The 15,730-nt window shown below is 44.9% G+C and overlaps 1 protein-coding gene across 2 annotated transcripts in view; it reads left to right on the plus strand.

Moving 5' to 3' along the window:
• Positions 1 to 14,702: 14,702 nt before the first annotated feature.
• Positions 14,703 to 15,730, plus strand: part of LOC141048307 (GRAM domain-containing protein 2B-like) — a 106,330-nt gene continuing 105,302 nt past the window's right edge. Inside the window, exon 1 of one of the 2 annotated variants that reach the window (XM_073543799.1) lies at positions 14,703 to 14,888. In XM_073543799.1, coding sequence (XP_073399900.1) covers positions 14,836 to 14,888 — 53 coding nt within the window. In that variant the 5' untranslated portion in view covers positions 14,703 to 14,835. The remainder of the gene's footprint in view (positions 14,889 to 15,730) is intronic. The other variant, XM_073543774.1, reaches the window with a different exon arrangement.

A 15,730-nucleotide genomic window follows, 5' to 3' on the forward strand; every position in this document is an offset into this window, starting at 1 on the left:
TCAACCAGCTTTGTCAGCGCTGGGGGAACCCCAGTATAGATCTCTTCGCAAGCCGCAAGAACTCGAAGGTTCCCAGATTCTACTCCCTAAATCCGATGGACCATCCAGAGGGCGTAGACGCCCTGAGTCAGACTTGGGGAGAATCCCTCTCTTATGCGTTCCCACCACTGGCCCTCATACCGGCAGTGCTCAGAAAGATACGCGAGGACCACGCAAGAGTGATATTGATAGTGCCATACTGGCCGAGGAGAAGCTGGTTTTCCCTTCTGGGAGCCATGGCAGTAGAAGATCCAGTCGAGCTGCCCTTGTGGGAGAACATCATCCACCAGGGCCCGATCCACCACCCGGACCCAACAAGACTCCATCTATCGGCTTGGATCCTGAGAGGGACATCCTGAAGGCAAAAGGATTGTCGGAGCAGGTCATATCCACCCTACAGGCCAGCAGGAAGCCGGTGACGTCGGCAATTTATCGGAAGATATGGAAGAGATTCTGTTTGGAGGGTGGCAGGTCCGGGCTCGTGGCAGGTACCCCGGATCTCCCTAACATACTAGGGTTCCTGCAGGCAGGTTTTAATAAAGGCCTCAAGCCCAGTACTCTAAAAGTCCAGGTTTCAGCTTTGAGCGCCTTCTATGATTATCAGTTAGCTGCACATCCCTGGGTGATAAGGTTTATAAAAGCCACACAGCGCCTGCGCCCCACGATTAGGCAGCTCACCCCGCCATGGGACCTGGGCCTGGACCTGGGCCTGGTACCTCGGTTCCTCTGCTCGGACACTTTCGCCCTTAGTGAGAAGATAGCCATCCCTGCTCTCACTCGTAAAACGGCCTTTCTAGTAGCCATTACCACGGCCAAAAGAATAGGGGAGATCCAGGCCCTATCCACTAAGGATCCATACCTCCAGATAAGAGAGGATAGTATAATCCTAAGGTTAGACCCGGCATTTACCCCGAAGGTAGCCTCTACAAGAAATCTGAACCAGGAGGTAGTGTTACCCTCTTTCTGCGATAATCCCCGAAATGAGAAGGAGCGGCGGCTCCACTCGCTAGACGTGAGGCGCGCAGTTATAGAATACCTAGAGGCCACCAATAGTTGGCGTATCGACCCGAACCTGTTCGTTCTCTTTGGTGGTAGGAATAAAGGGAAGAAGGCCTCTAAGGCGTCCATAGCGCGTTGGATTACCTCAGTAATCTCGGACGCTTACCAGGCTGAAGGCGCCAGCCCGCCTGATTCCTTAAAAGCCCACTCTACAAGGGCGGTATCGGCCTCATGGGCCGAGCGGGCGGGGGCGTCAGTTGATCAAATTTGTCGAGCGGCAACCTGGGCTAGTCTTAATACATTCTGCAAACACTACAAACTAGATGTGTTAGCTGGCCAACAAACCGCATTCGGGAGAAAAGTTCTCCAAGCAGTAATCCCACCCTGAGGAGGTGCTTTGGTACTCTCCATAGTGCTGTCAGGTGGACGTCCTGGAAAATAGGTATTAGACCTACCGGTAATGATGTTTCCAGGAGTCCATCCTGACAGCACGGGTAGTTCCCTCCCTGTTATGTTATACTATGTTGTATTATGTTATGTCATATGCTGTAATATGATTGTTTCATTAAACCGTTACTAGCATCATCCACCTTGTGGTACTTGTCAAATCACTGAGGGAAAGGGGGTGGGACATGGCCTTTTAACCTCTCGTGTGCTTTCCTGTCCCTGTAAGGAGGAGGAGGACGTCCTCCATAGTGCTGTCAGGATGGACTCCTGGAAACATCATTACCGGTAGGTCTAATACCTATTTTCACAGCTGTACGTTATAAACTGCAAAGCCCCTGAGGGTTCAAGGTGCTCACCACACATCTAAATACATTCCTTAAGGGGTATAGTTTCCATGCTGGGGTATCTTGTGGGAGGTTTCCTCTGTTTAGGCACATCATGGGCTCTCTAAACGTTACATGGCGTCTGCTCTTGATTCCAGCCATTTTTGTGTTAAACAGTTCTACTTCTGTTCCGAGCCCTGCCATGCGCCAAAACAGTAGATTTCCCCACATATGGGGTATCTGTATACTCAGGAGAAAATGGACATCAAAATTTGTTGTACAACTTCTCTTGTTACCCTTGTGAAAATAACAAATTTGGAGCTAAAGTACAATTTTTGTGTTCTTTCTTTTCCTTCACATTGCTTTAGTTCCTGTGATGCATGGGAAGGGTTAATAAACTTCTTGAATGTGGTTTTGAGAACTTTGAGGGGTGCAGTTTTTAAAGTGATGTCACTTTTGGTTATTTTCTGTAATATAGGTCCCCCAAAGTCACTTCAAATTTGATGTTTTCCCTAGAAAAATGGTTTTGAAAATTTTATTGGAAAAATGAGAAATCAATGGTCGGCTTTTAATTGTTTTAGCTTCCTAATTTAAAAAAATTGTTTAAAAAAATGATTCAAGAGCATAAGAATTAAAAGTTTGAAAATTCCATCTTTTTCACCAAATTTGTGTTTATTTGTGAAAATATTGTAAGTCATATCGGACAAATGCTACAAGTATTATGAAGTACAATCTGTCATGTGAAAAGTTTCTCAGAATCGGTGGGATCCGTTGGAGTGTTCGAGTTATTACCACAAAGTGACACTGATCAGATTTCAAAAATTTGTCCTGGTCAAAATTGGCTCTGTCATTAAAGGGGTTGTCCGGGCTTTTCACATAATCTCAGTACATATCTGGGCTGCAGAATTATGACAGTAAGTAATTTACTTTCTGTCACTGTTTGCACGGTTTTCTAGATATTCTGAACAGAACGTCCAAGGGGGGGGTGTTATGGCATTGAAATGAGAACTAGTCATAACCTCCTACTCTACTCCAAACATGCCCTCTATAGCAACAACCCCACCCTCCATAGCTACAAGCCCTCCCCGTCCACATGAAGCAGCCCTCATCACACAGTATGGAATTCTTCCCCTCCAGCAGCCTCAGTGCAGAGAGCTGCTTCTCCCCCAGACACACACTGAACAGTTATCTATGGAAAGTGAATCTAGTGAGGAGTGAAAATCGTCCTGTATTCTGGGCCACTCCATGATTACAATACATAACTCATTATCAGTAATTCCTTCCCTCACCGTCCCAGGCTGCTGGCAGCAGTGAGAACAAACTGTGTGATGGCCAGTGATGGGGATCTGCAGCTTCTAATCTGCACAGGGGATGGCAGTCACTGATGTAATTTGTTCTGTGACAAAGCCTCTGCTTTGTGAAAGAGCTCTGTGTCACTGATGTCTTCACACAGCAGCAGATTTGGTGCAGTGTATGTGTGAAGCTCCACCAAACTCCCAGCAAGCTCCAGTGACCAGCGCCACCCACTGCCCACTCATTGGCTGGCAGTAAACTGCACCAGCACTCATCTTTCTCATTATTCCAGCATTGGAAAGAACACAGCAGTGATCCTGTATTCGTGAAAGCAGCACAATACATACATACACCCCCCAACACTTCACACTGTTACAGCTGCTGATTGGAAAGGCTGCTGCCATCAGTATTTGTGTCATTAGAGACAGTGCTCACACTGCACCAAATCTGCTGCTGTGTGAAGACATCAGTAACAGAGCTGTCTTATTCACACAGCAGAGGCTTTGTCACACAACAGATTACATCAGTGACTGCCATCCCCTGTGCAGATTAGAAGCTGCAGACCCCCATCACTGGCCATCAGACAGTCTGTTCTCACTGCTGCCAGCAGCCTGGGACAGTGAGGGAAGGAATTACTGATGAGTTATGTATTGTGATCATGGAGTAGCCCAGAATACAGGACGACTTTCACTCCTCACTACATTCACTTTCCATAGATCACTGTTCAGTGTGTGTCTGGGGGAGGAGCAGTTGGGTGGTCTGCTCTCTGCACTGAGGCTGCTGGAGGGGAAGAATTCGCTACTGTGTGATGAGGGCTTCTTCATGTGGACGGGGAGGGCCTGTAGCTATGGAGGGTGGGGTTGTTGCTATAGAGGGCATGTTTGGAGTAGAGTAGGAGGTTACGACTAGTTCTCATTTCATTGCCATAACACCCCCCCGTTGGAAGTTCTGTTCAGAATATCTAGAAAACCGTGCAAACTAGTGACAGAAAGTAAATTACTTATTGTCATAATGCTGCAGCCCAGATATGTACTGATTTTATGTGAAAAGCCCGGACAACCCCTTTAGGGGGTTAAGTATGGAACCGTTTTGATAAATATGCCCCATTGTTTATACCACATGCTGCATGTTTTAAAAGAGGAAAATATTTGAACTGCAATTCTTTTTAGAGTTAATAGATTGTTTCAAAATTGCACCAATTAAAACTACAGTTTGTTCTGAAAAAAAAATGTTATACAGTTGTTAATTATAAAAATGTGTAAAATGCAGCTATCTAAATAAAGACTCATAATAGAGCCTGGCAGACAATAAAAAGAATATTGAAAGGCACAAACAACATTAAAAATGTTGATATATACACCGATGAGCCATAACCTTAAAGCCCCCAAAACAATTCTGACCTATTGAGGTATGGACTCCTATAAGACTTCTAAAGGTTTCCTATGGTATGTGGACTAAGAAGTTAGTAACTGATCCTTTAATACTTTTATTAACAATTACATAAAAGCCAGACAGGGATAAACATACCACATGTTCAGCTGCAAAAAGACTCATACGCAGGACCGGCGATAGCTGTAGGCAGACCAGGCAGCTGCCTAGGGCCCCCCTCACCCATGGGCCCCCAGCCAGTGCTGCTATGGGGCCCCTGAGTCAGGGGGGCCCATCTGCCGTCAGCGCCGACTCCCAATCCCCCTGCACCGCCGCTTTCAACGCAATGATGGAAGAAAGCGTCAGATGACGCTCTCCCATTATTCGCCTCTGACACTGCGGGTGCGTGATGACGTCACTTCATCGCGTACCCACTGTGTGCCGCTGTTGAGACCGGAGATGAGCCTGGACCAGCGTGGGGCATGAGGAGAGGTGAAGATGGTGTTTGTTTTTTTTAAATATATCAGTGAGTACTGGACTGTGGGGCCATTCGCGGGGGGGTACATTATATTCTATGGGGAGCTGGGCTGTATTATATTCTATGGGGGGGGCTACATTCTATTCTATGGGAGGTGGGCTGTATTATATTCTATGGGGAGGTGGGCTGTATTATATTCTATGGGGGAGCTACATCATATTCTATGGGTAGGTGGGCTGTATTATATTCTATGGGGGCTACATTATATTCTATTGGGGACTATATAAATTCTACAGTTGTGGCCAAAAGTATTGACACCCCTGCAATTCTGTCAGATAATACTCAATTTCTTCCTGAAAATGATTGCAAACACAAATTCTTTGGTATTATTATCATTTAATTTGTCTTAAATGAAAAAAACACAAAAGAGAATGAAGCAAAAAAGCAAAACATTGATAAATTCACACAAAACTCCAAAAATGGGCCAGACAAAAGTATTGGCACCCTCAGCCTAATACTTGGTTGCACAACCTTTAGCCAAAATAACTGCGACCAACCGCTTCCGGTAACCATCAAAGAGTTTCTTACAATGCTCTGCTGGAATTTTAGACCATTCTTCTCTGGCAAACTGCTCCAGGTCCCTGATATTTGAAGGGTGCCTTCTCCAAACTGCCATTTTTAGATCTCTCCACAGGTGTTCTATGGGATTCAGGTCTGGACTCATTGCTGGCCACCTTAGAAGTCTCCAGTGCTTTCTCTCAAACCATTTTCTAGTGCTTTTTGAAGTGTTTTGGGTGATTGCCCTGCTGGAAGACCCATGACCTCTGAGGGAGACCCAGCTTTCTCACACTGTGCCCTACATTATGCTGCAAAATTTGTTGGTAGTCTTCAGACTTCATAATGCCATGCACACGGTCAAGCAGTCCAGTGCCAGAGGCAGCAAAGCAACCCCAAAACATCAGGGAACCTCCACCATGTTTGACTGTAGGGACCGTGTTCTTTTCTTTGAATGCCTTTTTTTCTCCTGTAAACTCTATGTTGATGCCTTTGCCCAAAAAGCTCTACTTTTGTCTCATCTGACCAGAGAACATTCTTCCAAAACATTTTAGGCTTTTTCAGGTAAGTTTTGGCAACCTCCAGCCTGGCTTTTTTTTTGACTCTGGGTAAGAAGGGGTCTTCCTGGGTCTCCTACCATACAGTCCCTTTTCATTCAGACGCCGACGGATAGTACGGGTTGACACTGCTGTACCCTCGGACTGCAGGGCAGCTTGAACTTGTTTGGATGTTAGTCGAGGTTCTTTATCCAACATCCGCACAATCTTGCGTTGAAATCTCTTGCCAATTTTTGTTTTCCGTCCACATCTAGGGAGGTTAGCCACAGTGCCATGGGCTTTAAACTTCTTGATGACACTGCGCATGGTAGACACAGGAACATTCAGGTCTTTGGAGATGGACTTGTAGCCTTAACGTTGCTCATGCTTCCTCACAATTTGGTTTCTCAAGTCCTCAGACAGTTCTTTGGTCTTCTTTCTTTTCTCCATGCTCAATGTGGTACACACAAGGACACAGGACAGAGGTTGAGTCAACTTTAATCCATGTCAGCTGGCTGCAAGTGTGATTTAGTTATTGCCAACACCTGTTAGGTGCCACAGGTAAGTTACAGGTGCTGTTAATTACACAAATTAGAGAAGCATCACATGTTTTTTTCATTTAAGACAAATTAAATGAAGATAATAATACCAAAGAATTTGTGTTTGCAATCATTTTCAGGAAGAAACTGAGTATTATCTGACAGAATTGCAGGGGTGTCAATACTTTTGGCCACAACTGTATGAATGGTGATTGCATCATACTCTGAGTGGGCTACATTATACTATATGAGGGGGCTACATTGTATTCTATGGGGGGCTGTATTATACGCTGAGGGAGGATTGCATCATACTCTGTGGCTACATTATATTCTATGGGGAGGTGGGCTGTATTATATTTTATGAGGGGTGATTGCATCATACTCTGAGGGGGCTAGATTGTTTTCTATGGGAGCTGCATTATATTCTATGGTGGTCTAGATTATATTGTATGGGGGGCTACATTATACTATATAAGGGGGCTGCATTATATTCTATAAATAAATGCCCTAAGCAACTTCCGGTTGTAACAACTTCCGTCCAGTTGTAACCGGTGACGTCACCACACACCTCTTTCCATGTTAACCCTCACACACACACTCCTCTCACCTTTCACCATCTCCACTCACTCTTTCACGCCACTTCCGACCCTTTCTCTCACTCCGTCTCTCATACTCACGCTGTCATCGCAGCTGATCCACGATCCCCGACATCTTCTGCCGGCGCCATCCTGGATCCAGACGTCCTCCACGCCGGCGACATGTTCTTGCGGCGACGCCATTTTGGATCGGCGAAATCCCGCGATAGTCAAGATGGCGTCGCCGCAAGAACATGTCGCCGGCGTGGAGGACGTCGGGATCCAAAATGGCGTCGGCAAAATCTCGCGAGCCACCGTGCCGCCCTGAATTTGATAACATTAGGTCATCATTAGTTATGGGCGCACCCCTCAATGTTCGGGTTCGGCGGGTTTGCCTGAGTTTGTTTTTTTTTTTTTTTTTTTTTTTTTTTTGTAACGTTCGAATTCGGGGCTGGAGATGACGCAAACTTGTGTCCGTACCCCAAACTTGAACTTTACAGATATGGGCCATTCTAATTATACTTACCTGTCCAGCGCCGTGTCATCCCGTCCAGCGACACATCCTCTCATCCCACTGTCTCCCGGCCGCATCTGCTTCCGGGACCACTCATTAACTGCTGGCAGTATTCACTGCACTCTGCAGTCATTGGCTTTTTCCGGCAGTGTTTGTGCAGTGACGTCATCGCACGAACACTTCCGGAAAAAGCCAAAGACTGCCAAGTGCAGTGATTACTGCCGGCAGTTTAATGAGCGGCCCCCGGAAACAGATGCGGCTGGGAAACAGCGGGACGGGAGGATGCGTCGCTGGACAGGTAAGTATAATTAGAATAGCCCTGGATCAGAACCTGAACTGTAACACGGGTTTCCCATGGAAACCAGTGTTCGGGACCTTGTATGGTTCCGAACTTTAGAGTTCGGGTTCGCCCATCCCTAGGCATCATATTAAAAAAGGTTGAAAAAATTATTTTTTTTTTCACTAAATTGTTTTCTCCCCAAATTTGTACATGACTATACCACATATGTGGTCAAAAATTTCTGCTTGGGCACATGGCAGAGCTAGGAAAGGAAACAGCACTATTTGCCTGGGATAGATTGTGAATGCCATGTCGCATTTGAAGAGCCCCTTACATGGGCAACCAGAAGAAACTAAATGACCCCATTTTGGAAACAAGACCCTTCAAGGAATTCTTCTAGGAGTGTAGTGAATATTTTGAACCTATAGGAGACTCACAGAATTTTATAACATTGATAAGTGTAAATGACATTTTAAAGGTAAAAATGTAATTTTTACATTTGTTGCAAATTTGTCAGGTACACAAAAGGTTAATAGGTGCCAGAACAGCAGAAAAAAAACAAAGAAAAAAGGGATCCCTTTGTGGAAACAGCACCTTTCAAAGAATTAATCTACGGCTGCAGTGACTATTTTGTAACATCCAATGTGAAGAAACCAGATTGTATCTTAATTTCCCAGACAACCATGTTTTTGAAAACCAAGAAAAATTGACTTTTTATCAGTATATTGGCTTGTGAATTTAAGTGGTTTATGTCTGGTGGGTCAAGAAGACAGACTTGCATACCATTTAACATACTGTGTAAAGGGGGTTTTACACTAAGCAATATCGCTAGCAATATCGCTAAAACGTCACCGGTTTTGTGACTTATAGCGATATTGCTAGCGATATCGCTATGTATGATACTTGCCAGCGACCGGCTCCCCCGCTGTCCATCGCTGATCACGCGAGAATGTCCGGCTCCATTTCTCGTCGGGCGCTTCCTGCTGAGACTTCCTGCTGTGACGTCCAGCGACGCGTGGACGCAGGCGGGAGGACGCAGGATCGCTGTGTGTGAATGGTAAGTATCGTGCGCTGCGTCGCTGCTGCATCGCTGTGAGATCTTTCTGTATGGGTCGGATCGCTGGTTGGATCACTGGTGCATCGCTAAATGTAAAAGGGCCTTTAGTCTGTAATAGTGACTTGTACATAGTGGGTGTTTATTGTGTGCTGATATGCTAATTGTGTATTGTATTCTATAACTAGTTTGTTGACTTCGAAGGTAGATAGGGAAAGGCTGTGAGGGTGGACTGAAGGACTTCTTTTCTTCTGGTTGGTGTCACTCTTCAGGATCTCAGCTCAGGGTACTTCGGACCCGGCTGAAAGAACACAGGACTGTTTTCGGCTATTTCCCTACACTTGTCGTTACCTCCTCTCTGCGTGCGTATCACAGGTGGAGTAGCGACCCTGGGAGCTTGTACATAGCATCTACCATTATCCTGGTGAGTCAGCGGAAGGGAAGGGTGAGACCCTCTTTAATATGCACCATCTTGAGGTAATTGCTGGGATTGTTTTGTTTGCTATTGGGTGTTGTGGTTCAATAAAATATTGCCACACTGTTTTACCCTAACCCTGTGTTGTCTGTGCAGTGTATTGCCCACCGGGAGATAGAGCGGGCGTTCAATGGTATGAGCCCTGGTTTATACAGTCTTGCTAAAGGCTGTCGGGCCAGCAGACGAGAGCACCCACTGCCCCCGTTTCTCCACAATTGGTGGCAGCAAGTGGGACACTACTCAGCCCGGGGGAGCTGCAGGGGACCCGTGTTTGTAGACACCGTCCAGGGCTTCGCAACCAGGGAGGCATGCAGACAGACCCAGCAGGCCATTGATGAGGCATACACAGTAGGTTTCGGATGCCACCATGTCCATCCCCACCAACTCAGCCTTGGGAAGAGGAGCAGAGTGGATGTATAGCAAGAACCGACAACTAGAGGAGCTGTGCCAGCTTCGACGGATTGAATACCGGATCATGGACACTCGGTCGGTTTTTATCAAGGAATTAGTTTGCTTGGATGCCCAGAATGTTGTGCAGAACGACGAAAACTCTGCTGCGATGGACCCAGAGGAATTGCCAAAGCAAGGACCCTGTGCCGGTCTGGAATCTACACAGTCAGCTGCAGCTCGAATTGAGGAGTTGTTGGTTGCATTGGGACCTGGAGCCTCAAGTGGTGAAAGCTTTTGTTTTGGAATCAGTTTGGGGAATTCCGGTACCCCTACAGCCAGCATCGGACCCTAACCCCATGGTAGTTCCCCCAACAAGGAACCCAGCTCTGCTACATATAAATGACCTGTCACCTTTTTCAGCACTTACGCTGGTTTCACATTTGCGTTTTTTTGCGCTGGAAAAAAACGCATATGTGCGCATGCATTTTTTCCCCTATATTTAACATGGGTGCGCATACCTGCGCGCTGGTAAGCGCATGTATGCGATTTTCATGCGCTGCGTTTTTTTGGGGTGTGCGTTTGTATTTTCCAGACGCAGCATGTTGCATTTTTTGGCCCTGCAAAAAAGCGCATGCGCACATATGCGCACGTTTTGCGCTAAAAATGGCCATTATAGCCTATGGATGCGCATACATGCGCACTGGCATGCTCATGTATGCGTTTTTTTGCACATGCGTTTTTTTTTGTTAACCATGGAATTTAGGGGTTTGGGTTAGAGTTAGGGTTAGTTAAGGGGGTTTAGGGTCAGGGTTAGGGTTGGGGTTAGGGTCAGGGTTAGGGTTAAGTATGGTTTGGTTAAGGGTCAGGGTTAAGGTCAGGGTTAGGGTTAAGTATGGTTTGGTTAAGGGTCAGGGTTAGGGTTGGGGTTAGGGTCAGGGTTAGGGTTAAGTATGGTTTGGTTAAGGGTTAGGGTCAGGGTTAGGGTTGGGGTTAGGGTTAAGTATGGTTTGGTTAAGGGTCAGGGTTGGGGTTAGGGTCAGGGTTAGGGTTAAGTATGGTTTGGTTAAGGGTCAGGGTCAGGGTTAGGGTTGGGGTTAGGGTCAGGGTTAGGGTTAAGTATGGTTTGGTTAAGGGTCAGGGTTAGGGTTGGGGTTAGGGTCAGGGTTAGGGTTAAGTATGGTTTGGTTAAGGGTTAGGGTCAGGGTTAGGGTTGGGGTTAGGGTTAAGTATGGTTTGGTTAAGGGTCAGGGTTGGGGTTAGGGTCAGGGTTAGGGTTAAGTATGGTTTGGTTAAGGGTCAGGGTCAGGGTTAGGGTTGGGGTTAGGGTCAGGGTTAGGGTTAAGTATGGTTTGGTTAAGGGTTAGGGTCAGGGTTAGGGTCAGGGTTAGGGTTAAGTATGGTTTGGTTAAGGGTCAGGGTTAGGGTTAGGGTTAATTAGGGTTTAGGGTTTGGGTTAGGGTTAAGTATGGTTTGGTTAAGGGTTAGGGTCAGGGTTATTGTTAGGGTTAGGGTCAGGGTTAGGGTCAGGGTTAGGGTTAGTAAAGTCATGGTTTGGGTTAGTGTGAGGGGCCACCTAATGTTGGAAAAAAACGCAAACGCGGTAAAAACGCACTAAAAACGCATACAAACGCATAAAAACGCTGCGTTTTTTTCATGCATGCTCATAAAAATGCTTGAAAAAAACGCAGCAGTTGTATGCTTTTGTATGCGTTTTTTCAATGCGTTTTTTTGCGGGAAAAACGCGCTGCAAAAAAAAGCAAGTGTGAAACTAGCCTTAGTGCTACAGTAGCTCTTCCGCATAATCAAACTAGACAGACTACTGGTTTACCTATAGTCATTCTTTGGGATCACTTTTGATAGACGTCCACTACAAGATCTGCTACTTGATACTTTCACCCACTTTTCTAGCCATCACAATTTTGGTCAATGTCAAACTTGCTCAAATTACAAAGATGGTCACACAAATTAGATGAATGATTTCTTAACCTACCAATTTAGCTAGTCCAGGTTGGGTCAATCAACTAATAAGTATGGAGTATCCCAATCCTCCTGCAATGTCCGATGGAGAAGAAATAGGGTTGGGGGGTTGAAGGGAATAGGTATCAGTGACAGCTATCAAGGATGTATTGTCACCTTTTACATGTCAGTCATGGTAGTGTTATTTGACTCCGTGGACATACTCCTATTTTTTTTTTCTTGTTTTATATTGCCTGGTCTAAATATAACACTCAGAGCAGTGGTATAGCAAGTTTTTTCGTTTCCTAGTTAAATATGGCTCACTCATAATAAATAACAGAATACTGACTTGCACATCAAGAACTAGTCTGAACAGGTGCATACCAAAAAACAGCTACTTAGATGTACACTATACGAAGATGGTTGCACTCAATCGTGTTAGTTCTTGTCAATGTGAAATGTGAATAGCAATAATGGCTTTTGAATATTAGCAAAAAATACATGAGAGGCTTTGCACAAAATTGGGCCAAATAATGTCTGCCCATCAACCAATGTCAAGGTGGCCTCATATGTCTGATGGGCCCCTGACCAGTGTGAACACCTCCCTAAGGCTAATGTCTAAATGCATTGGTGAATGTGGACACCTCTCAGTAAAGCCTACATTTATGGGTTGGCAGGAACCAGCTGTAATTAAAATCACCACATGGTGAAGAGCAGAGTGCTCAGTCAGAAAGCTAGCATACAAAGAAAACTGACTTGAACATCAAGAACTAGTCTGAACAGGTGCATATCGAAAAACAGCTACTTACAAGTACAATATACGAAGATGGTTGCACCTAATCATGTTAAAGCATGTCAATGTGAAATCTATAAAGTGTGAATAGCAAAAATTGCTTTTGAATATTAGGAAAAATACATGAGACGCTTTGCACAAAATGAACCAAATAATGCCTGCCTATCAACCAACGTCAAGGTGGCCTCATATATCTGATGGGTCCCTGACCAGTGTGAACACTTTCCTAAGGCTAATGTCTGAATGCATGGGTGAATGTTGTCACTCATAATAATAATTATTTTTATTTCTATAGCGCCAACATATTCTGCAGCACTTTACATGGGACTTGTACAGGCAGTAAAGACATTACATAATAAACATAACTCAGATACCAAAAGGAGTGAGCACCCTGCTCGCTGCTGACAATCTATAAGGAAACGGGGGGAACACGAAAGATAAATGGTAAAAGTGCTTGTATTGTACGGTCCAGCCATTAATATAATAAGGTATTCACATAACGTGGTGTGAATCAGTCACCAGCCAGTATGTGTACAGTACAGACACAGAGGGATATTAAGTGCATGGAGGCTGTGTGGAAAGATGATACGAGGGCCCTGATTTTGAGGAATATTTTGTATGGGCAAAACAGGGATAGTTAGATAAGTGAGGTGAGACGAGACGATAGGCCAGTCTAAAGCAATGTATTTTTATGCCACCCTTAAGGCTCATACTCGCGAGAGACTTGCACGATTCTCGTGCGAGTCTCTCGCTTGAAAACCTGGCACTTGGACCGGAGCGTGCAGCTGCATAGAAATACATGTAACCGCACGCTCCGGTCTGAGTGGGGGCGGCAGTGTCAGGTTTTCATGCGAGAGACTCGCAAGTGAGTATGAGCCCTTTAAACTGTGTGTATTGGGAATGAAAAGAGCAGTCCTGGGTAGTGCATTCCAAATAATTGGTGCAGCAACTGAGAAGTTTTGGAGACAGGATTATTCAGGGCATGGGTAGGGTGATGGAATGAGACGAGGAAGTAGATGTAAGGTGGTGCTGAACTGTGGAGTGCTTTGTAGGTGAGAGTGATAAGTTTATATTGAATTCTGTAATGAGTGGGCAACCAGTGCGACAAATGGCACAGGTAGACTTGTTGGTGTAGCGGTTGAAAAGGAATATGATCCTGACTTGCTTTCAGGACATATTGGGGAGGGGAGAGTTTAGTAAGAGGGAGACCGATTAGTAGAGATGCAATAGTCCAGACAAGAATGAATAAGAGCAACAGTAAGCGCTTTTGCTGAGTCAAAGGTAAGAAAAGGTTGAATTCTAGACCTGTTTTTGAGGTGTAGATGACATGAGTGAGTGATCAAATGTGGAGAGTGAAGAAAACAGCTGAGTCAAATATGACCCCAAGACAGCGGGCATGTTGGTGAGGAATAATGGTGGAACCACACGTAGAAATGGCAATACCGGATGTAGGCAGGTTAGTGGAGGGAGAAAACACAAGGAGTTCGTTTTTTGACAGATTCAGTTTTCGATAGAGAGAAGACAATGTTAGTGACAGCGCAAAAACAATCATTGGAATTTTGTAGTAATGCAGGGGTGATATTGGGAGACAATGTGTATAATTGAGTGTCATCAGGATGGATATAGTACTGAAAACCAAATTCTTGTAGCTGTCATGGCTAACCTAGTAACCTTATGCACACTGTGACACTTGTGTCTGAGATTTTCTTATCAACTCTCATGGTCACAGCATACATCTAAGTGCTGAGAATTTTTGTCCTCTATCTTCCAGTATTTAGTGTTGGTTCCTCTTTCAGTGTTTTTCCTCTGGAACAAATGTGATCTGGGTCACAAGTTTTAATAGATGCAATTAAAAACTAGACGCCAATGGAGAGAAGATATCTGTATTCAATATGATCACATTTTCTGAAGAGTTTAAGAGATCAAGGACAGGTTGTCATTTCATGCAGCTTGTAAGTAGTCTTATCAGTATTATAATGTACATTTTTCTGCTAATGTAATGGGTTCATGTGAGACTAATACTTGAATAGAAAAGGGGAGTGAACTATGAGCTCTGGACTTTGCTCTAGCTGCTGATACTGGGAATCAGACGGAAAGAGAGAGTGCTGTATAATCAAATGGGGAGAAGTATGAGTTCCCACAAATAAAAGGATACAGGTGTAAGAAAGCATATGAAAATTTACAGGGAAGAATAGCTCAAGAACCAAGCAAAGAGGCCTCCATGGACACTCCACTAGAACCACTGGACAAGAATTTGCCGTCTGCTTCAGCTGAGTAAGTGGCTTTGTATATTGTCCTGTCTGTGCTTTGCTAGAAATGTTTCTGACGTTAGCTATTTTTTCATCTTGAAACAAAAAATATAACTAACTTCTGCCACGCAAGCCATGAAATCGATTCTAAATTACAATGATACACAATTCTAAACAAATACAATGTACTAATAATTGAAAACTGCTAATAAGTGTAATGCAGAACTTGAACGTGTAAAAAGCATAGTATTGCTTGCCGCTGTGTCCTGAATGATGTGGAAGCAAAAAAAAGTAACATGTAGCTCATGGGAACACATTACCTTTCTACATGAGAAAAATATTTAAAGGCCTTTGCTAACGCCCAGCTTGAACAGGAAGAAAATGCCAATGAATTTCACCACACCAAATTCTCGCCAAGCTGTGTGTGTGTTGCATTGACTGCCACTGTTCAATTCTTTTCTGTGAGCAAAGTCCAAAACTGACCAGTATCTAAAGTGGGTGTTCTAGGTCTCTTTACAACACACATTACAAACAAAAGTCTGCTGTAAGCACGGGTCTCCGAAATGGTAAAAAACTGCATGGTAAGTACTATGCTAGCTATTTTCTTCTTGAAACATTGAAAGCAATACTCATTAACCCCTTTCTGACATAATAATACATCTACGCGACCTGGGCCTTATTGACCAGGGACGTATTATTATGTCATCGCAATGGCCCGCGCACAAGGGCTGTGCGCAGGCGATCGCCGCTGAGTGTCAGCTGATTCTGCCAGCTGACACCCGGCACTAAGTGCCAGGAGCAGTCTCGCACCGCTCCCACCCGGCACTTTAACCCCCTAAATGCTGCGATCGAACGTGACCACAGCAC

Source organism: Dendrobates tinctorius, unplaced genomic scaffold, assembly GCF_039654945.1.
Source record: "Dendrobates tinctorius isolate UK_male_01 unplaced genomic scaffold, ASM3965494v1 ptg000011l, whole genome shotgun sequence".
NCBI classification, from domain to species: Eukaryota; Metazoa; Chordata; class Amphibia; order Anura; family Dendrobatidae; genus Dendrobates; species Dendrobates tinctorius.